The following is a 23,600-nucleotide window of genomic DNA, read 5'->3' as shown; positions in this document are numbered from 1 at the left end:
GGAGCCTATTGAGAGCTAGTGGATATGTTAGGAATTCTGGGACATTATGATTGGGCGCTTTTGAAGAGAGGGTCTGAGCTGAGGTCTCTGTCTCCCAACAGGCATCTGTATCAGTCTGGTATTAGATTCAAATAAATAGACTTTAAAATGTCAGATTAGATGGAGAGTGCACTCAGTGATAAGCAAGAGGTTTAGATTCCTGCTAGGTTTCCCCTGTAGAGTTTGGCGAACATTCTTTTAGGTGCTCATGTACTAAACTGATGTCAGTTGAGGTGAGCTCTTTGGAAGGAAGCTGTTTGCACTGTTATGTAAACTCCTCACATTCAGCTCCTGTAAAGTTCTCATAGAGTTTCCATTCAATATTCGCAATGTAAACGAGTTATGTTAACTCTTTGAGGGATGTTAATTTTAGCTGCACCTGCTTTCTCAACTAAAGGAGTTCAATCTGATAAAAGATAATGAAGAGCAGGAAATTTGTTCAGAGGAAACATTCTTGGCACCGTGATTTATAATCTTAGTGAAGTTAACTGAAGTGACAGGAGCAAATGTGTAATAATATTGATGTTGTAGAGGAACTAGTGGCAGATATAACTGATATAATAAACTGATATAAAAACTGAGACCTGGTGCCACCTCACAATTTTATTTAGAGTTGACAAAATGATTGGCATTCTTCCATTTTCATTAAGGCTTGCTCTTGTCACTGGTGCCTAATCCCTGATTGTGTCTGTCATATCCCAACCATCAGCATAAAAATCTTATCACAAGATTGGGAACTGGGGAAGAGTTTAGGTTAAAATAAGGGCTGTCCCATTTAAAACAAATGAGGAGAGATTTTTATTCCTCTGAGGGCCATAGGTCTTTGGAGCTATCCTGCCCAGGGAGTGGTGGGGAAAGAGGCCACTCAGTCTTTGTTCGGCAAAGATAAATAGATTCTTGACTGAAAAGCGAATCAAAGATTTTTATAGGGGAGGCAGGAATATCGATTTGAGGCCACAATCTGATTAGCCAGGCTAGATGGGCTGAATGGGCCTACTTCTCATATCTCTATGTTCATTTAAGATTCAAGTTCAAGGTGACTTTTTTGCCCAAATGCACTCTTTTTACCCAAGCAGCAAAAAAAATTGCTAGACATAATTCATGCAATGTTCTCCTACCTTACTCCCTGCCCTTCAGAAACAGCTCTGAAATAAGTGGTGGAGGGGAAGTCCCATGGAACCTAAATGAACACTTCAGTCTCAGTGAAAGAGCACCTGATTAATATAGCTATTAAAAAAAAAGTAAACCAGAAATCAATGAATCCTGGTTTGGATTCTGTAGACTCTTTCCTGAGATAGACATATAATTTTTTTGTTCCCTGAATTTTCATTCCTTGGGAGTAGATTTTGTCTTTGTGCCATGAATTCCATGGAAATAAAAAAAAATGGGATGTTCAAGGAGCTTCTGAAATGCTATCACACATCTTATACGATGGTACAAAGTCTAGGTCTGAAGATGTGTATGAAGCAGATATAATGGGAGATCCACTGACCAGGGAAAATCCAACTCCCTTATTCCCAGTCAGTACTCAGTATGAACAGCATGGAAAAGCAAATCTCATGGGTTTGTTACAGTGGGCCAGCTAAGAGTCAACAATGTTGTGGCACTGGAGTCACATACTGGCCTTTTTCTCAAGAGCTGTAACAGCCTCTTTAATCGTGACTGCCACATATTCCTTCTGCCTTGTTTGAACCTTGATGAAATGCAGCCACACCACATAATCCTATGTGGCAATTTGTGTCTGTGACTCACCAACCTTATTAGTTACATGATATACACTCAATTTAAACCACCTTTGTCACTTCGAGGTGTGCCGAGATTGTGAAATACTTCAACAGTAGAATCCTTCAGTTTCAGGTTAGTGAGACACACCATTGAGAATAATTAGAGAGAGAAACAAGCATACAGACATTGTCCAGCAATGGTCAGTAAAACCACTTAAAGTCATTGGTCATTTTGGGTTAAATCTTCAAATATATAACATCCATTGCATAGAGCCACTGTACCCCACGCTGAGATCCTTTCACTGTTGGGAAAAGCAGTCTGTAAAAGGTGCTGAGGTCTGAGTGCAGAAGGCAGTAATGCTTTATCTCCTCCTTGATGACCATCTCTATCTCTGTAGCCCCTTTACAGTCTGGTAGCGATCACAAAGATCTCTGGATCGGGCTGTGGGGCTTTCCTGCGAACCGCCACCGAGCTTCCTCCCATTCTCTTCCGGTTGATTTTCCGAAACTCCTCATTGATTTCCAGGATAGTTTTTCCTTTTGTTTCCGGGAGAATGATGAAGATGAACACAGCGATGATCAGGCAGTCGCCCAGGAAAATCAGGAAGCAGAATGGTCCCAGTCCCTCCTGAAAGAAGCAGAAAGAGAACAGGGTCAGGCTGGGTAAAGTGAACAAACCCTTGCAGTTTAATGAGAACAGGTCAGTTATATGACATGGTGATAGATAAGATGAGCTAACAGATCTGTAGTCAATAATTTGTACTCGAAAACTATACTGCTGAGAACAAAAACAGAAATTGCTGGAAAAACTCAGCAAGTCTGGCAGCATCTGTGGAGAGAAATCAGAGTTAATGTTTTGGGTTGAGTGGCCATTCCTCAAACCTGAAACACCAATCTGATTTCTCTCCACAGATGCTGCCAGACCTGTTGAGCTTTTCCAGCCATTTCTGGTTTTGTTTCTGATTTATAGCATCCACAGTTTTTATATTACAGAGAACCTGTGTATAAATAAACCAAATTATTGGAACTCCTGAGAGTCAAACATGAGGTAAAGCAGAGACTGAGATGCAGGACACTAAGAGTAGAGACGGTATAGTCGAAGGCTACGGTCTCTCAGTATTCAGGTCTGGAGCCAAAGCCCTGTGGCAGCCTAATCCACAAAGGCAGATCAGCAAGAGGCTGGCTCAGTAAAAAAACAAATGAAACCACTTGCCCCCATCTTTGCTTATCAGAGTTACTCCACTCATTGAGATTTAAACAAAAAAACATCCAAACAACAGTATATCAGATCTCCCAGCAATACCTCAAAGGACTTCAGATGTAAATGAACTTTGAAATACAGTTGTTGATGACAACCATTTTACACAGAGCAACAATAAGAACAATGATTAAACAGTGAATCTGTTCTTTGTGCAGCTTAAAAGAAAAATGTTGCCAGGAAATCTCCTGGATCTTTGCATTGTCTTTTATGTTGACCTGAGAAGGCAGGTAGGGGCTCTTTCTGACTCTAACAATGCAGCACTCCCTCAGTACTGCAAAGGGAACATGAGCCTAGGTTCCAAGTCAATGCAACTACCATTGATTTTTTTAAAATGTCTGGTTCACTGACATCATTTCAGGAAGGAAGTCTGCCATCCTTACCCAGCGGTAGCCTCTTAACTGCCTTCTGAAATGGCTAAGCAAGTCTCTCAATTCATCATGGGAAATTGTGGATGGTCGACAAATACAGACAGTGATGCCTAGATCCCATAAAAGAATGAAAAATAATAGAGTGGAACCAGAAAGCTGACTGTTCTGATGCAGGAGTAAATGAGATACTCTCGGGTCAAAAAAACGGAGAGGACTTTAAAAAAAGCTTATCCTTTTGGATATTTTTGGAGCTGTTTTTCAGTTTATTTTTAATGTCTTCCAAACTCTTAACCATGAATTCTTCTTTTAATCAGTCATATAAATTCTCTCAAGGTCCCAGGACTAAAAAAGGGTTACCTTATAAGGAACTGTTGCATTGACAAGGTCTGTATTACCTTTGAGTGCTGAAGATTAAAGTGTGTTTACAGTGGTTAAATGGTTTTAAAAATAGATAGTGATAGTTCATTGACGATGGAGCTCCAGATGAATGATAGAACTTTAATACAAGATGTAAATTGTCCAGGAGTGATGTCACCCCTTCCTCACAGAAAGATATTGAAATCTGAAGCGTACTCCCCCAAAAAGCTACTGGGACAGTAGAAAATTTAAGCTCCAGATGGATGGGTTAAATGGACATGTCATTAGAATATGATAATTTTTTAAAAATCACAAGGATATTTAAAGATAGAAAGGGACAGATACTCTATGTATGCAGATTTGTATTATTTCTATGTAAGAGTCAACCCCCAGTCTTTGGCTCCAAAATCTTTAATTTGTTTGAATAACATGTGTTAATTTTGGGAGCAAGATCATTGGGAACTGCCTGGTGTAGTGCTGCCCAAACATTTTCCAACTGATATCAAGGCTTGAAAATGGTCATGGTTGAAAAATGTGTTGCTGGAAAAACACAGCAGGCCAGGCAGCATCCCATGAGCGGGAGAATCGACGTTTCGGGCAGAAGCCGTTCTTCAGGAATGAGGCTGGTGTGCCAAACGGGCTGAGATAAAAGGTAGGGGGGAGGGAATTTGGGGGAGGGGCGCTGGGAATACGATAGGTGGAAGGAGGTGAGGGTGAGGGTGATAGGCCGGAGAGGGGGTGTGGGCAGAGAGGTCGGGAAGATGATTGCAGGTCAAGAGGGCGGTGCTGAATCCGGGGGTTGGAACTGAGATAAGGTTGGGGAGGAGAAATGAGGAAGCTGGAGAAATCTACATTCATCCCATGTGGTTGGAGGGTTCCTAGGTGGAAGATGAGGCGCTCTTCCTACAAGCATCGTGTGGCCAGGGTCTGGCGATGGAGTCATGTCCTTGGTGGAGTGGGAGGGGGAGTTGAAGTGTTGAGCCACGGGACGGTTCGGTTGGTTGGTCCGGGTGTCCCAGTGGTGTTCCATGAAACATTCCGCAAGTAGGCCAGGGTCTGGCGATGGAGGCATGTCCTTGGTGGAGTGGGAGGGGGAGTTGAAGTGTTGAGCCACAGGACGGTTCGGTTGGTTGGTCCGGGTGTCCCAGAGGTGTTCCCTGAAACGTTCCGCAAGTAGGCGGTATGTCTCCCCAATATAGAGGAGGCCACATCGGGTGCAGCGGATGCAGTATATGATGTGTGTGGAGGTGCAGGTGAATTTGTGGCGGATATGGAAGGATCCCTTGGGGTCTTGGAGGGAAGTAAGGGGAGAGATGTGGGCGCAAGTTTTGCATTTCTTGCGGTTGCAGAGGAAGGTGCCGGGAGTGGAGGTTGGGTTGGTGGGGGGTGTGGACCTGACGAGGGAGTCGCGGAGGGAGTGGTCTTTTCGGAACGCTGACAGGAGAGGGGAGAGAAATATTTCCCTGGTGGAGGGGTCTGTTTGGAGGTGGCAGAAATGACGGAGGATGATACGATGTGTCCGGAGGTTGCTGGGGTGGTAGGTGAGGACCAGTGGGGTTCTGTCCTGGTGGCGATTGGAGGGGCGGGGTTCAAGGGCGGAGGAGTGCGAAGTAGAGGAGATGCGGTGGAGGGCATTGTCGATCACGTCGGAGGGGAAATTGCGGTCTTTGAAGAAGGAGGCCATTTGGGTAGTTCAGTAGTGGAATTGGTCCTCCTGGAAGCAGATGCGGCGGAGGCAAAGGAATTGGCAATATAGGATGGCGTTTTTAGAGGGGTGGGAGGAGATGTAATCTAGGTAGCTGTGGGAGTCGGTCGGTTTGTAGTAAATGTCTGTGTTGAGTCGGTCGCCTGAGATAGAAATGGAGAGGTATAGGAAGGAGAGGGAGAAGTCTAAGACGGTTCAGGTAAATTTGAGGTCAGGGTGGAAGGTGTTAGTAAAGTGGATGAACTGTTCAACCTCCTTGTGAAAATGGTCATGACCTCCCTCAGAGAGGCCTGCCAGTGGAAGGTAAGGGGATTGTGAGATCAGGGACCTGATGGAGTAGGATAATAGCTGTTATAAAGTAGTCAGAACTCTATGGTGGCCAACGCTGCCTTTGAACAAAATCTCAGCTGTCAACCTCACTTGGGACCTTAACATTCACTTTGCAAAGCCCTGGTGTGAGTATTTTCCTTAATTTCTGTTATTTGGGGGTGGCAGCACCAGGGACCCTGGTTTCAATTACAGCCTTGGGTGACTGGCTGCGTGGAGTTTGCACATTCTTCCCGTGTCTGCGTGGGTGTGCTCTGGTTTCCTCCCACAGTCAAAAAGATGTGCAGGTTCGGTAGATTGGCTAAATTGTCCTGTAGGGTCAGGGATGTGCAAGCTAGGTGGATTAGCCAGGGTTACAGGGATAGGGTAGTGGTGTGTGGTCTGCGTAGGATGCTTTTTGGAGGGTCAGTGCAGACTTGCTGGGCTGAATGGCCTCTTTCTGTACTGTAGGGAATCTATGATTTCATCTAAACACCAGAAGTACTGGTAGATAGCCTGAGATAGCAGCGCCCTGCTGAATTCAGGACCAAGGCTAGCAACCAGTGTCATTGTTATTACACGTGGTTCAGTGATCTGGATTCCAAACCCTTTCATGCACTAGTCATAGGCGTTGTCCCACTACATTTTACTCAAGGTTTGGTCTCATAAATCCAGCTTTTATCCAGCAATTGATAAACTGATCATACCCAGAGAGGATAAAATCCCAATTACAATGGGTTATGTCCACACAAATTAAAAGACAAATTAAAGGGACTGCAGAATCATCATTGCATACATGTAAGATTTAATTAGGAAAAGGAATAATGCTGGAGAACTGCAGGACAACTAATGTGATCCCAAAAATCTAGAAAGGGAGGTAAAACAAACCACAGACTAATTAGTTTAAAATTGGTAGTTGGAGAGATAAGGATAAGAATTGAATGGAAAATATCTAGCAATAATACTATAAATAGCCAGCATAGATTTTAAAAGGCAAGGACATCTTTGATCAACCTTATTGAGTTCTTTAAAGAAGTAACAGAGGGGACAGATAAGAAAAATACAGTAGACACAATGTGCTTGAGTTTTCAAAAGACCGTAAAGTAACACATTAAAAAGTCTCTTGATTAAAGGCAGAGCTTGTAGCGTCAGAGAACAAACAGTTGAACAGATAGCGAGCATGGCTATAAAATGGAAAACAGAGAGTCAGAGTTAAGGCTAGTTACAAAGATTGACAAAAGGTGGTTTTAGATGGATTCATCCTGGAACCATCATTATTCACCATTTACACAAGTGACCTACTGTTAAGAATCAGAAATACAATTTCAAAATTTGCAAGTGTACCAAATTGTGGGTATAGTTAACACAGAGGAGAAATGTGACATAGTACAGGAAGACATTAATAGACTTGTAGAATGAGCATGTAATTGACAAGTGAATTTCAATATACATAACTGAGGTTACACATTTTTACAGGAAGAATATGGAGCCCACATACTCCTAGGAAAATAAATGTTCAAATGAAGAGAGGATATAGGGTATCAATATGTTGGTCAACAAAAATACAGTCGTTAGTCAAGTAATGGGGTTAATGTTTAGAGGAATAGCATTGAAAAACGGAGATTGTATTAAAGTTGTATAGAAGCTTTGTGGGCGGCACGGTGGCACAGTGGTTAGCACTGCTGCCTCACAGCGCCTGAGACCCAGGTTCAATTCCCGACTCAGGCGACTGACTGTGTGGTGTTTGCACGTTCTCCCCGTGTCTGCGTGGGTTTCCTCCGGATGCTCCGGTTTCCTCCCACAGTCCAAAGATGTGTGGTAGTGTTAGGTAAGGGGTAAATGTAAGGGTATGGGTGGGTTGCGCTTCGGTGGGTCGGTGTGGACTTGTTGGGCCGAAGGGCCTGTTTCCACACTGTAAGTAATCTATCTAATCTAGACTGTGTACTGTGAACTGTTTGGGCCTCCCTATTATAAAACAGTTACAGAGGCACCAGATAAGGTGCAAAAAATGATTTACTCAAGTATTACCAGAACCAAGAGCTTGCACCCCAGGCTGGGGCTGTGGAAAAGAGATGACTGCCCAGTAAGTTGATTGAAGGAGGAGTTGGGGCAAATAGAAGAGGGGAGTTCAGGGAAATCAATGAGATAGAAAGGTCAGCTGATCAGATGAGATAAAGCAGGGTTAGAGGATGAAGCCAGCTTTGATCACTGAAATGGGCTGTTTCTGTACTGTAAATACAATGTAATTGAAGATGGGGCTGGGTCTAATGCATTATAAACCAAATCTTGTCGAAGGACTTAAGATGTAGATAATTTGTAATGAAAGAACAGAATCAAAAGCCTGAACATCTCTCTGCATGTTCCTAAAACACTGAGATGGTTTTGCTAGTGAATGTTATATTGAGGAGGTTCCTAATTCAGGATTACGTTTGCCCTCACTCACCACAATAAACGGGAAGATCATTCCCAGAAGGACGAGGCCTAGCCACTGGAAGGAGCCGTTTATCACAAAGGCAACAGGTCGGTAAGACTGAGTGAAGATTTCGAAGGGGATGATCGCAGTCACTCCCGCTGTAAAAAAGAAAATATCATTTCAGCTCCTGATATCAGCCTGTTTCACTTCACAAATCATTCATCGAACCAAATAACACCAGTGCTGGGCCCCTGTACCCCTCAGCCCTGCCCTGTTCCACCACGCTCTGGCAATGCACCTCTCCATGCCCTCCCCCTCTTCCACTATAATGGAACATTGTCCATTCCCCCACCAAATGACCTCTTTCAGTGCCGTTACCACTCTATGAGGGTGATAGACTCTAATAAAGCAGTGCTGTCCTTCGTCTGATTCACACACCCCTCTCCTCCACCTCCCATCTCATTCTGGGAGATCCATCCTCCCCCAACTCACTGACCCTCCCCTCTCTCTGTGGGACACCCACTTGCTCTGGTGAGAAACTCCCCTCCCTCTCATTCTGATGGGGTACCCTCTCCCCTTCCCTCCAGTGAGGTTCCCCCTCACTCTGATGGGTGACTGGTAGGACAGGCTCCCTGCCCTTCATTGCTGCTCCAGTTGGCCAGTGAAAGCATCTGAACTCACCAGGACCAATCCCGTAGCTGAAGATATACGCAAAGATGAGGAATATGCTGCAGTAAGGCATCCAGGTGAACTGATGCTGGAAAACAAGACATTGATGGAGAATTGAATATTGTACCCAAAAGGATCCAGTAATCCCACTGCAAAGAGATTTTTGATAATCCCTCGGTAACAATGTCAAAAGTATTCATGACACCCATCATTGTGTCACATGTTGAGGGCACAGTCAGAATGAAAGCAACAAGAGGCAGACGAACAACCCCAAGCTAATTCAGTGAATCCAAGTCCCTGAAGTCAAGTGGTTGTCTCCTTATTTGCTGAGTTACAGATGATGACACATGTGGTCTGTATGGGGTCACTCCTCAGTGGTAATTGGTTGTGTCTCTCCTCAAGTGCATAAGAGATTTGCACTTAGGCTAGACATTGGCAGCTTGGATATCCTTGCATTTCCTAAAACCTCTTTAAGCAAGCACCACTCTCTGAGGTAGTTCAAAGCCATTCGACAAATAGAGTTTGCCACTGAGTTTGTTCATGACTTCCTGCATGCCCTATTCCTGGCTCCAGAGGATATTTGCTGGGAATCCTGCTCAGGAATGTTTCCCCATATGGGATGGTGATATTGAAAGTAGGCAGAATGAACTGAACACCAGAGGGTGGTGAAAGATATGCAGTGCAGATGGTTTCAACTTACTTGTAAGTTTCCATGAATGGAAATGTGGGTGGGTGGGGGAGTAATGTTTGTGAGGACATGAAGACAAGAGAAGGGATGGTTGAGTGGAGGGGACAATGGATCAGCATTCATGGTGTCACCCCACCAGTATCCAGACACCCTGGGGTAAAATCAATGATCTTACCAGAAGGCTGAATTCCAAAAGAAAGTTAGAGGACTCTGATATGGCCCTTTGTGAAATCACAGCACCATAAGTCTCAACATTGAACAAACAAATTATTCCAATAGGGCACACTCCCCAAATGATACAACCTAATCAACTCCATCAAATGTACTCATTCATTTGAGTATTTGATTTCTTAAATTTTTTTTTGTGATGTGGACACCATTGACTGGGCAAACATTTATTGCCCCACCCTCATTACCCTTTGAGGTCATGGTGGTAAGCTAAACTTGCTTAAGTTTTGTTGTCTATATTGTGTATATAAATTCTGCCAAACCCTTTGATAGGATTCCAGCCTAATCCTTCCTCCTTAGTACTGTTATTGTTTCTATCTATAAACCACTGAGCTTACTGATTATAGGGTCCAGTCACAAATCCTCACCTGCAGAGGCAGAGTTACACACAGGAGTGCTGCCCACAGGGTCATGAGGCTGTATCCTTTCCACAGTAAGGCCTTTCTCCCATCTCGCTCAATAAAAAAACCCTGTCCATAAACAAACAAAAGAATTTCATCAACATTAGTGAGACAAGATACTCAAACAAAATGCACAGCCTCTCTGTCATTTCCAATTTGTTATCACTTACAGAAACCATGGAGGTCATCAGAAGTGTTGCACCTGCCCCCAGTACCACATATGGTATCGTCCAGTCAGGAATTCCAGCTTCCTGGAACACTTCAGAAGAGTAGAAGTAAATCTGGGAATGCAAAACCGAGTAAATCTTAGATCTAATATCTTTCTTTCATTATGAAAGTCCACAAAAGTAAGTGTGCCTTAATCATCTGTCTTAACACTCATTCTCTGTCTGCATCTTTCCCTTGAGGTTAGGTCTCCTGTCACTGTCATGGCTGTTGCGTGTGTGTGTGTGTGGGGGGGGGGGGGGGGTGGGTGTCGGGTACGTTTTGGTGCCGATCATTTGGCCCCGCCATATTGGCTCTAAACTGTTTTGGCGCTCATTACTTTGGCACTGAGCTGTTTAGGCGCCAATTCAGAATAAAAAAAGTCTTGTTTGGTTAAAGAAGAGAGGATGACTAACGAGTTGATAGTCAAAGCTGTAATGACCTGCTGTAGATTCAAATCTCGTTTTGTAATCATTTTCTCATTTAACAATTGTTAATGCTCATCTACCACTTTGATGATACTTAAGCCCTTCTGTCTTCACATTAGAAAGCTGTCATATGATTTTCTTGTACAGCCCATACCAGAAATGGCTGAAAACATTCTAAGCAAGAGAGACAAACCAAAGTTTTCACACGATGGTTATCTATATGTGTTTGATAAATGTAGAAATTCGTTTTTATAATGAATAGGTTAAAAATAATGAATAAAAAAAATTAGATTTATTTCTTACAATGCAATAAAAATGAATTTTTTTATTCTGAATTGGCGCCAAAACAGTTCAGCGCCAAAGTAATAAGCTGCAAAACAGTTTAGAGCCAAAACAGCCAAATACTCCCTGACCCCACAGCCAATATGTGTGTGTGTGTGTGTGTGTACTGGCGTCAATTGATGTGTGTATCTATTTTTGTGTGTGTCAGTTTCAGTCAGAGTATATGTCTGTGCGTATTTGCAGCTAGGAGATAAAGAGGACAGCAGCTGCTGGAGATCAGAGTCGGGAGTGTGGCACTGGAAAGTACAGCACGTCAGGCAGCATCCACGGGGCAGGAAAACTAGCGCATTCCTGATGAAGGACTTATGGCCGAAACGTTGATTCTCCTGCACCTTGGATCTTGCCTGACCGCTGTGCTTTTCCAGCACTACACTTTTTGACCGTGTGTATATCCGTCTATGTGTGTCGACAGGTGTATCAGTGTGTCAGCGTGTGTATTTGTAAGAGCCTCCTTTTTCTCTCAGATTCTATCTCCTTGTGTCTCTTTTACATCTCTTATTCATCTTTCATTTTACACTGTCTTGCTGTTGATCTGTTTCTAATGTGTGTTAATCTTTGTCTCTTATTCTGTCTCCTGCACTACAATGTCAGTTGCTGATTCAATGCCATGTCTACTCACTGCATTGATGCCACAAAGCTGCATAGCAACGGTCAGCATGATGTTGGTGATGAGCTGCCATCGTACTGAGCGATCTTGGAACAGTTCCCTGGCAGTCTTTGCTCGTTCTCCCTTTGCAGCAGCCTGCTCAGCCTCCATATCTTGGACCTCCTCAAAGAAGTCTCCCTGACCCCAGAGTCTCCGCAGAGCTGTGTGGAAATAACCAAAAACTTAGGCAATTATTTCAGGGGTAATTTTACCAAAATCCAACAGAGCCTTAGTTATAAATCAACCAGGAACAGAGTGAGGTGCTGGCCTGTACTCTCTATCTGATTTCAGTTAATCTGTTCTAGATTTTAAAATTCCCATCCTTGTCAAATCTCGCCATGACCTCAACCCCTCCCTAACTCCGCAGAAAGAAATCCAGAAAAAGTCTGCAAATACTGATCCGACTTGTCTTAACAAAGGAGGTTCATTTCCAAGTGTCACCGTTACTGCTTCTTGCCTCTGAATCTGTAAACTTTTTCAACCCTAATATCTCTCTGAGACATCTGCATCCTCTGAATCTGGCCAGGTTGTGCACCTCAACACTGCACCATTGGGAGTCATGCCCTCAGCTTTGATGCCCTACACTTGAGAAGTCACTCATTTTCCATTTCTCTATCTCCCCCCTTCATTTAGGATGCTCTTCAAAGTCTGTCTTTGGATTGGCTGCTGTCCAGTTGCCTAAATAATCTCCTTTTGTGTCTCAATATCGATACTTAACTGATTAGGATCTTCAGCTCCTCAAAATGGCTGGAAAATCTCACAGAAAGGGAAGGGGACACAAAATATGCAGGGCCACACCACAATTTGTAGTTTTAATCATTTAAAAAAGAGAGGAAATGTTTCACAGTTTGGCACTTTCAGGGTTACTGAACATGTTCAATTGTTAAATTGTGGTAATTAAGATCTAGCCTGCTATTGGGATAACTGACTATTTGGCTAAACTTTTTTATCATAAATCCAACCCATGTAAAGCAGCTTCCAGTACACATGCCCCAATGCCCAAACCCTAACCCTCTCGCACTCACCATCCACACAGAGGACCTTGTTGCCCTTATCAATCAAAAGGTATCTGGGACTCTCTGGGAACCAGGGCAGCAGCACCAGCTGAATGAGGGCAGGCAGGCCGCTGAACGCCAGCAGCAAAGGCCAGGCTGCCTCAGTTCCCAAAATCTCTCTGAGGAAAGACAAAGAGAATGGGGTCAGAAAACAGCAGACACTGGCCACCAGGCCGAGTACAGTGTCCTCAATATAGAATCAAAAATTGTGGTGCTGGAAAAGCACAGAGGGTCAGGCAGCATCTGAGGAGCAGGAAAATCGACGTTTCCGGCATAAGCTGTTCATCAGGAATAAGCTGTGCTTTTCCAGCACCACACTTTTCGACTCTGATCTCCAGCATCTGCAGTCCTCACTTTCTCCTAGTGTCCTCATGTTGTCAGCAGAAAGGGACACTGACAACTGACTGTGTTGCTGTTTAGCCACATGAGTAGCACAAATTATGCACAAATACAGGTAGTTACACTAAACATGCAGATTCAAACACTTCAATATTTAGTGAGTGATTGGTAACTAAGGAAGGAAAACATTAGCACTTTGATCTTCAGTTACTACTTTACAAACTAAATGTACAGGGAGAAAGTGAGGACTGCAGATGCTGGAGATCAGAGCTGAAAAATGTGTTACTGGAAAAGCGCAGCAGGTCAGGCAGCATCAATGGAGCAGGAGAATCGACGTTTCAGGCATAATCCCTTCTTCAGGAATGAGGAGGGTGTGCCAAGCGGGCTGAGATAAAAGGTAGGGAGGAGGGACTTGGGGGAGGGGCATTGGAAATGCAATAGCTGGAAGGAGGTTAAGGTGAGGGTGATAGGCCAGAGAGGGGGTGGGGGCGGAGAGGTCGGGAAGAAGTTTGCAGGTCAAGAAGGCGGTGCTAAGTCCGAGGGTTGGGACTGAGACAAGGTGGGGGGAGAGGAAATGAGAATGCTGGAGAAATCTGCATTCATCTCCAGTTTCCTCATTTCCCCTCCCCCCACCTTATTTCAATCCCAACCCTCGGACTCAGCACCGCCTTCTTGACCTGCAAACTTCTTCCCGACCTCTCCGCCCCCACCCCCTCTCTGGCCTATCACCCTCACCTTAACCTTCTTCCACCTATAGCATTCCCAACGCCCCTCCCCCAAGTCCCTCCTCCCTACCTTTTATCTTAGCCCGCTTGGCACACCCTCCTCACTCCTGAAGAAGGGATTATGCCCGAAATGTCGATTCTCCGGCTCCTTGGATGCTGCCTGACCTGCTGCGCTTTTCCAGCAACACATTTTTCAGTTCAAAACTAAATGTACAGAAGGTGTTAGACCTATTTGCATGTTCTGTCTGAGGACAGCATTTGGATTATATACCTATTGTGGATTATCGATATTTTTATCTTCAGACCAGTAATTCCCTGCAAATCTAGGTTCCCAAATTAGCCATCTGCAGGTTAGGACTAATTTGAGATACTGAAGAAGCCTCTCAATATCAGAGATAGAGGAAGTAATTTATCAGCGCAGGGAAGGGAGGGGTACCCATGAGTTGTCTATTACTCACCTCCTTTGACCTGCTATTGAAGGCTGTGCCTTCAGCTGTGAGGCCTCAAACTCTAAAGTTCCCTGAGCTGCTGCCCCACTTTCAAAAAGCTCCTTACACTCTACCTTTCTGACCAAGCTTTTAGTCACCCGTTTTAATGTCTGCTTCCTTGATTGAATGTTTTTTTTCCCTCCGATTATGGTACTGTAAGGCACTGTAAACAATGATAAAAGCGATATATAAGTGTAGATTGTTGTAATTTGTTATAATTAGGTGTAATAACTGATTGTGAGAGTACTGTGGGGCACTTGGAAACAGAGAAGATGGAGTGAGATGGGAAATGGCACAAAGAGGCAGAAGGTACAATATGGCACCAATCTTACATTACATGGTTAATTCCATCAGGGCTGTGATGAAAGTATCATCCACCTCCTAAGAATACATACATATTTTTAAAAATTAATTTAAGTTGAACCAGGGAAAGTTAGCAAGCGAACTGAGCAGGGTACTGGGTGAGAGTTGTATTTGCAAAAATTGAAAGCTTACCTGAGTCCAACCACTTGTCCAATGAACTTGCCAAAGGCAACAAACATCGCCCGGGTCAGAGATACAAGGCCTCGCAATTCCTTCGGTGCACTCTCGCCAAGATACATACTGTGAACATTGAGGCCAATACCTTCAAATAACAGAATGAAACAAACAAAGAGCTGATAAAAGGAAAGCTCCTTCACTTCATGGGCTCACGTTTATGAATTACATCCACACCTCAGATATGTTTGCCTCATTTGCATCGTCTCTTGTTGGTCTGAAACCCCACTTTTTCTAAATCAGTTCACAGGTTACAATAGGCACATAGCTCGTCACCAAAAATGGAGTGGGACCATTCGGCGTGGCCAGTTTGGTGCAGAACTGTTTTGTAGTTATTCAGTAGTAGTTATTAAACTACGGTTATTAAAACTATTAAAATATATTAAAATAGAACATATGAATATGCAAATTATTAAAATAAAATAAAACCCGTTAAAATGCCATCAACAATTTTGTATTTGCCTATTTCTTTCATTTTTATTTTCATTTTTAACATTTTTACTGAAGAGGATAAACATTATTTTTCTTTTTATTGCTTTCATTAATGCTTGTAAGTAAGCCTGAAAAGGAATAAATAAGAGTTGCACCGAATCGCTCGCGCTGAAACGGTTCGCGCCAAACAGGCCATGCCGAATGCTGCGCTGAATGGTCCTACACCCCACCAAAAACGTATTCAGTCAAGCAGTCATCAGTTAGACATTCAAGAGTAATCAATAACACTCTCAAAATACAGTCAGGAAGAAAACACCTAACATTACAGTCGTCAATACCACACACAAAACACAGCCATCTGCAAACACACTCAAAATACAACTGCCAATAACACGCTCAACAAAACAGTCATCAACAATACTCCTGAAAGCATAGTCACCAATATCACCATCAATGATACACCTACTAATCATCAATATTATACAGCACAACATCACCATTAAAGACACACTCAACTCTTCCAGCATCAACAACACATTCAGTAGTACAACCAGAAATAACACCACCAACAGGACAATCATCAATAGTAGATCCAAAAATACAATGAGAGAAAAATTTGCCTGGAAGTAATTGATAGTGATGTTCAGCACCTTGGACAGTAGATGTTCAGCCAAACATTTAATTGAAGCAATTTGGTAAATAAATAGCTCAATCAATCATTCAGTGCTTTGTCAAACTCATTCAATCGCTTAGCTAAAACAAGGCTTTCTGAATATAGGAAAAAAAAACTTAGGAAATTCTCTGTTCGAATGTCACCACAACCCTGGTGGGATGAATATCATTCCCCCCTCCAAACACTTGACTCTAATTGAAAGTATTCTGTTGGCTTGTCTACCTTGATCCTACCCCCTTTCACATACCCAACCACACAGTTATCAAATCAGACAAAACAACCACATTGTTATCTGAACCAGTTATCAGAAATAACAGAAATACCTTAGAAAACAAACATAAGAGGAAGAAACAGTGTTGCGGGTACCTGCATTAATGCCATAGAGGAACCTCCCCACCATGATCATCTCAAAGGACTTTCCCTTTTTACTGAGCATCATTATGATTGCAGCTATGATGGCCACAATGTTGTTGAAAAGCAGAGCATTCTTCCTGGAACACAAATCGAATGGTTTAATCAGCAGGAGATGTTCAGTGAAGTTTGAGTTCAAGTCAAACCAAGAGAGTTCACCAGATTAGCCACCTGTAGGATTGAGCAAGTCACCGTGTAGCTATTTGAGGGTTGGCTGAAGGTTGATAACTATGTATAGAGCAAACTGTCATATAGCCCCAGGAATGCAACATTTATGCCTTGGTGCATTATTTTGCACTGAACAGGTTTGTGTCAATTCCTACCTCCCATACTTTATGGAGAGATGTCCAGCATTCAGAGCGCCAATAAGTCCTCCAATTGGATAGATAGAGACAATGACACACCAGAGAAGTGTGATGGCTGTTTCATCCAATGTCGTGCCAAAGCGGGTGACCCATGTCTCAGCAATGAATTCCTTAATAAACTGTAATAATAAAACAAGCTCTGAAATTCTTTGTGCAGAATAATAGAAAGGAAGAATTCTTTTTTCAAGTGTTGGAGAAACTCAGCAGGTCTGACAGCATTTATGGAAAAACAGAGCTAATGTTTTGAGTTGAATATGACTGTTGGAATAGAAAGGAAGATAAACATTTACATATAACTTTTCATAACCCCAGGTTATTTCACATGTGATTAAGTACTTTTTGAAACATTGTCACTGTGAATGTCTACAAGAGGAACACGCAAGGGCACAGCCTTGAATTTTGCCAAATTTTCCACATGCTTACTAAACGCCAAATGGCATGTTTTATAGGAAATTAAGTTCATGTACAAAAAGTGGAATTCCTCAAGGCCAGTAAATGGACGAGAGAAAGTACCTTATCACACATTTTGGAAAAATGGGAAATCCTGTGTATCCCCTGCCAGGTGAATGTAAGGGAAACCAATGGCACTGATTAAGGTAGAGCAGGTATTAATCACTGACACAACGTTGCTGGGAGTAGATTGATTGTGATCACATTGCTGTGTGAGAGATCCTGCTCTGCACTGACTGTCTCTTGTGTATTCTTTATTACAACAATCATTGTTACTGGCAGAGGTATGCCATTGGTTGTATAATACTTTGGAGTATCTTAAATTTGTGAAAGGTACTTTATAAATCTCTTTTGCGTGTGGTTAACCTCATTCTAATGCTGACCGTCTCCTCTTTGGTAAGTCAGTTAGTTCATTCAGCATCACAAATCATATACCCAACCGAAGTGTTGAACAGCGCTGAAAATGTGTTGCTGGAAAAGCGCAGCAGGTCAGGCAGCATCCAAGGAGCAGTAGAGTCGACATTTCGGGCATGAGCCCTTCTTCCCAGCTCCAGCCCCACAAAAACATTAACCACAAAATGTTGAACAGGGCATTAAAAAATATTAACAGTTCAAAATGTTTTCTGCTGCTTGCATTCTGATTTTTTTTTAAAACCCCCTTCTATCCCAGTGTGGGCACTTCTATTTTAGCTCCTTGTGAAATCATATTTGTCACATTGGAACACCCTGCCTCTCCTTCCCAACTTGTGAGAGGTGTTCATCGCTCCGAGTAATTCAACAGTTATTGGCAGGGCAATGTAAACCCATTGGGGTCAGATTGTCTGTGGAGCAGCTCTCACTGCCAGCAGCTGGAGGACACATGTTGGAGCAATTGACAAAAATGGTCAGATGGAAAACAAAGAGAATTTTTAAACGAAATTTGAAATACACTTCTTGAAAGGATACTGGAAACACTTATCCAATTCGTCTTTTGAAAGTTACTTTGATAAACAGCCTTGAAAAGTGGAGGATCTGGGGAAAGTGTGTGCGGAAGGATAATGAGTGGATGGCTGCTTCAAGAAGCTAGCACTTGCATGATATGAGTGGCCTCTTCCTTCACTGTCTGATTCCATGTTTAATGTTTCAGGGAGGGGATTTTAATCCCTCGTCAATCTGGGTGGGTTTGTTCTCTTTGGAGAGGTGATGGCCTAGCAGTGTTATTGATTCTATTAGACTATTTATCCAGAGACCCACGTAATGTTCTGAGGAGCCAAGTTTAAATCGTGCCACAGCTGATGGTGGAATTTAGATTCAATAAAAATCTGGAATCAAGTATTTAACAATGACCATGAAACCATTGCCAATTGTTCAAAAAACACACTTGGTTCACTAATGTCATCTAGGGAAGGAAAACTGCAGTCATAGAGTCATATAGCTTGGAAACAGAACCTTTGGTTCAACTTGTCTATGCAGACCAGATATCCTAAACTTATCTAGTCCCATTTACCAGCATTTGGTCCATATCCCTTGAAACCCTTCCTAATCACGCACCCATCCAGATGCCTTTTAAATGTTGTATTTGTACCAGCCTCAACCACTTCCTCTGGCAGCTTATTCCACACACACACCACCTTCTGCATGAAAATGTTGCCCTTTTAAAATTTTTCTCCTCTCATCTTAAACCTCTGCCTCCTAGTTTTGGACCCACCCTACCTTAGGGAAAAGACCTTGTCTATTTACCCTATCCATGCCTCTCATGATTTTATAAATCTCTATAAGGTCACCCCTCAGCCTCAAACACTCTAGGGAAAAATAGCCCCAATCTATTCAACCTCTCCCTCAGGCTCCTTACCTGGTCTGGCCTTTATGTGACTCGAGACCCATGGCAATGTGGTTGGCTGTTAACTGGGCAACTAGGGATAGACAATAAATGATGTTTCTTTTAGTGATGCCCAAAGCCCATAAATGAAAAAGAATCCTAGTCAGTTCTCATCCACTGCAACACACAGATCCCAAACTCTATCAAAGTAGATGCTGCCTCTGCCCACTTGAGAGAATTCACTTCTTTCAATATCAATGGGAGTTGCTTACCATTGAAGGTGCATTGATTGAAGACATGTTGAATCCATATTGGAAGCCACCTCCAATCCCAGTCACAAGAATCAATGGGAGGAGCATGCGTCCTTGAAGCTACATGAGAATAAAGGGAGATAAATGAATCACAGATTGAAAAATCACTTAAAGGTATCACAATGGGAAAAAGTGTGGCAGATACAGTTCAATGTGGAGAAGTTACTTAATTTAGACCAAGAAAGATGGATCCAAATATTTTCTAAATACTGAGAAGCTACTGTCGGTGGAAAAGCAGAGAGCTTTAGGGGTCCAGATATGGAAATCCCATAACACTAGTGGACATGGACAAGAATAATTTGAAAGGCTAATGGAACATTAGCCTTTACCTAAGTGGGCTGGTGTAGAAATGAATATAAGATATGTAACAGATACTATATTCAGAAATCTGGTTAGGTACAGTGTCCAATTCTGAGTACTGCACCTTAAGAAGAACTTAGAATGAGTGTACTGCAAATTGACCAGAATACTGTATTACTTGGACTAAAATGCTTAAGTTATGAAACCACAGTGTCGAGATTAGGCTTGTATTCCCTTGACTGCAGAAGGTTAGGAGCTAATCTAACTTTAAGAATTTGATGATGCAGGTCTCAGTGCGTTATGGTCTGTTACATGGGTCACATACCAGGACAAACATCGACTGCACCAGGAGGACCATCAACACAGTGAAAGATGCTCTTTGGTCTCCCCAAAATCTGTTGGTCCTCCAGCAAGCAGTTGACCTTGACCGAGTGTTGCAGACTGGCACATTCCAATGTCCGAGACTATGTGCTGGGGGATGCCCGAAAGGTTGGGGCAGCTGCCGCCAAGGCACAAGGGAAAGACCACTGTCTAAGGACTTCCTGATGAAGGTACATGAAGGTCTGTTCATGTATCAGACCCTCTCATTGCCTCAACGTGTGTAAATAGTGTCCTGCACGAGTGAGAAACATCTCTGTTTTTGGCCATTTCAGGGACTGTCAAATTCTAATGTTTGTTTTTCTTGGTACACAAAGACTATATAGATCTGCTTTAGTACCTGTGAATATACATAAAGATCTTTTATGGTAAAATATATTTTTGCAGTTAAAAACAATTGCTGAAGTAGGTATCAGTCCTCTGGTTTGGAGTGTCAGAACCAGTCATCATAACTTTAAAACAAATTGAGCTAGGCTGTTCAGAGGTGTAAAACTCTTCCCCCAAAAAAGCTGTTGAGGCTAGAGGTGGGAGGTCATAGAAACTTATCCATGCTGACTATGACAATTTAACATTTCAGAGCTGAGATTGACCATGGTTTATTTGGTAAAAGGATTAAAGAGGTTTAAAGAATTGCCTCCTCCTATTTCTCCATTCCCAACAACAAAGGCCACAAAGGTTGTAAAATGGGATTTACAATCTAAGATAGCTCAGTGGTTAGTACTGCTGCCTCACATCATCAGGGACCTGGGTACGATTCCAGCCTCGCCAACTGTCTGTGTGGAGTTTGCAAATTCTCTCAGTGTCTGCGTGGATTTTCTAAGAGTGCTCTGGATTCTTCCCAAAGATGTGCAGAATAGATGAATTGGCCATGTTAAATTGCCCCATTGTGTTCAGGGATGTGTAGGTTTAGGTGCATTGTTCGAGTGTAAACATAGAATAATAGGGTAGGGGAATGGTTCTGGATGGTCTTCTGAGGGCCGGTGTGGATTTGTTGGGTCAAAGGGCCCACTTCCACACTATAGGGATTCTATAACTGATTCCAGTTACAGATGATGGTCCTGGGAGATAGCCTTTACTGTATTACATCCTCACTTCCAGAATAATCACATTTACATAGCATTGCAGTTTGGCATTGAAATAGCTCAAAACACTTTGCCTGAATTCCTTTGGAGGTAAAGTGACACTAAACAGACCCTTTGGTCCAACTGGCAACCATAATCCAAACTAAACTAGTCCCACCTGCCTGTTCCTAGCCCATCTCCCTTCAAACATAAACAAGTTATTCTGCATGGGCCTCATTGCCACCCAGAGGCAACTGGCTTTGAGAGGAAGCACTGACAATCTGATTGTAAACTCTGCACTGTGTCCATGGAAGTGAGTACAGTGGGGATAGTGTTTGACTGTGCACCATTCCTGTACCTGGGAGTTGGACAGATTGCAGTCACCAGCTGTTATCAAATCAAGGAAATAATATAGTGAGAGGCAGTGATTGGTACAATTGTTTCACTGCTGTTCTCAATCTCTGGAATCCTTTAGAAGGAGACAGCAATTAAATTTTGAATTCAGCCCACGTCTCTGGAATACAAGTGCCCTCTGCCACTTGTAAGTGTTTTCATGAAATGTAGACATAATGATATTCATCCCATCACACACACCAGGACAACTAGAGCATTGTTCAGATATGATGTAAAATATTCCAAACTCTCACATCAAACCTCTCACATGCACAGTATGGGATTGATACAGTGTAAAGCTCCCTATACTCACTCCCATGCTGATGATGCTTTTTACATATAGAAGAAAGGTCCCACTGCACAGCCCTGGCAAACATCCAACAACAGTCCAACATGGATTCAATGGAGAGTAAATCTCTCTCCACACTCTCCAAAGGACCATCAAAACAAGTACGGCATGGGATTAGATACAGAGTAAAGCTACCTGTATACTGTCCCATCAAAAACTCCCAGGACAGTACAGCACAGGATTAGGTACAAAGCAAAGTTTCCTCTACACTGTCCCACCAAACCTTCCCAGGACATGTATAGCATGTGTTAGATACAGAGTAAAGTTCCCTCCACTCTGTCCCCATCAAACACTTCCAGGCCAGGGACAGCACAGGGCTAGATACAGAGTAAAGCTCCATAAGTAGTGCCAAATGTGTGCCTTATTGGATTGTATTGCCAGATTGGAACCTTACTGTACCAGTACGACATCTCCACTTCACACAAGCAGCCATCCTAGAGTTTGTCTGGAGTGACAAACCTTCGTAAAAACTTATTTTAACTTTTCATACCAACCACACAGATCTGTGTCAGCGTAGCTGACAGGCAGAAGAGAATACACAGTTAAAGTGAAAAGCAGGAGGACTCTGTGTATAGAACATACCAGTTTCTTCAGCATGGTCTGTGTCCAAAAGGAGCTCCCTGTGCTTGGTAATTCCTGAGCTGTGTGGTTGTTTCTGGATTGAGGTGAGCTATTTAAAGGTCTGTCAGGGTTTAAAGCCGTCGACTTCACGTGTCCATTGTTGCTTTTTAACATGATCCTAATTTATTAACTAACTTTTGACAACAGTGAAATGTCCAGAACTTGTATTTTCACACACCATTAATTCTCTCAACTGGGATTACGTTTCCATCAGAACATCTGCGTCATGAAATAAGGGTAAAATTAAACTTTAAATGTAATAAGGTTTTGCAGTCAGGAATAATTCACTGCACCAATGCCACTCAAAAATTAACATTCTTTCAGCCCTCTGTATGTCTGAATACAGTGGCAATGCCAGATTTTTTTGTCACCTGTTGTCTCTTTAGTTTCACATTAAAAAGACTGTAAATCTAATTGGTGAGCTTGCATTTATTCTCAGCCATTTATTCCAAAAGGTCCCTGCCAGTTTGTGTAGTTCGCTCAAGTACACAGGTACAGCATGTATAGCATTTCCTTGAGAATCCCAAAGTGCTGCACAAATCCAATGAGTTACTTTTCAATGGGTGGTCACCTTTGTTAAATCAATAATCCCTGCAGACATAGCAAGATCCAAGAAACAAGAACAGAATAATGACAAACATTCTGATATAAACTGATATAGTATTACAGTCAGTTCTCCTAAAACGTGAGTATAGGGAGCTTTACACTGTATCAATCCCATACTGTGCATGTGAGAGGTTTGATGTGAGAGTTTGGAATATTTTACATCATATCTGAACAATGCTGTAGCTGTCCTGGTGTGTGTGATGGGATGAATATCATTAATACCACATAATAGCAGCACCATTTAAACTAACAGAGCGGGAATTGCTTTATAACCAATAAATGCTTTAAAAGTTCACACTTTAGAAACAGTACCCAATTCGTCAATCGTGTTATAGCGAATTTGCATTAACAAAACGCGCATCATAGCAGAACAACCTGTACAGTGGCTAAAGTGGTACAGTATTACAGTAATTAAGATGGTACAGTATTATGATGGTTAAGGTGGTACAGTGTTTAGTAGTTCAGGTGGTAATATTGCATGACAGGTTGAGGCATTATTCTCGAAGGGAAAGTTATACATCCTCTGTAT

At 42.6% G+C, this 23,600-nt stretch overlaps 1 protein-coding gene across 1 annotated transcript; it reads right to left on the bottom strand.

Annotated features, from left to right (window-relative positions):
- Positions 1–2,166: 2,166 nt before the first annotated feature.
- Positions 2,167–22,579, bottom strand: slc2a11l (solute carrier family 2 member 11, like). The gene is made up of 12 exons (XM_060843880.1): positions 22,427–22,579; positions 19,325–19,423; positions 16,763–16,923; positions 16,395–16,519; positions 14,882–15,011; positions 12,805–12,953; positions 11,753–11,940; positions 10,330–10,440; positions 10,127–10,228; positions 8,855–8,930; positions 8,204–8,331; positions 2,167–2,391 (listed from the first exon to the last, which is right to left on the bottom strand). Exons 1-12 carry the CDS (start codon positions 22,577–22,579, stop codon positions 2,167–2,169), a joined length of 1,647 nt encoding a protein of 548 aa, XP_060699863.1.
- Positions 22,580–23,600: the final 1,021 nt, after the last annotated feature.

This window comes from Hemiscyllium ocellatum, chromosome 24 (genome assembly GCF_020745735.1).
Source record: "Hemiscyllium ocellatum isolate sHemOce1 chromosome 24, sHemOce1.pat.X.cur, whole genome shotgun sequence".
In the NCBI taxonomy this organism is placed as follows: Eukaryota; Metazoa; Chordata; class Chondrichthyes; order Orectolobiformes; family Hemiscylliidae; genus Hemiscyllium; species Hemiscyllium ocellatum.
This window is presented reverse-complemented; position numbering and strand designations above follow the sequence as displayed.

Bases quoted from the DNA above. Each gene is read 5' to 3' on its own strand.
- slc2a11l (XM_060843880.1), bottom strand. From the start codon at position 22,579: ATGTTAAAAAGCAACAATGGACACGTGAAGTCGACGGCTTTAAACCCT. The intron at 12,954-14,881 runs GTAAGCTTTCAA...GTCTTTCCTCAG, and splicing joins GGACAAGTGGTTGGACTCAG to AGAGATTTTGGGAACTGAGG. The intron at 8,332-8,854 runs GTGAGTTCAGAT...TCTTTTTTACAG, and splicing joins CAGCTACGGGATTGGTCCTG to CGGGAGTGACTGCGATCATC.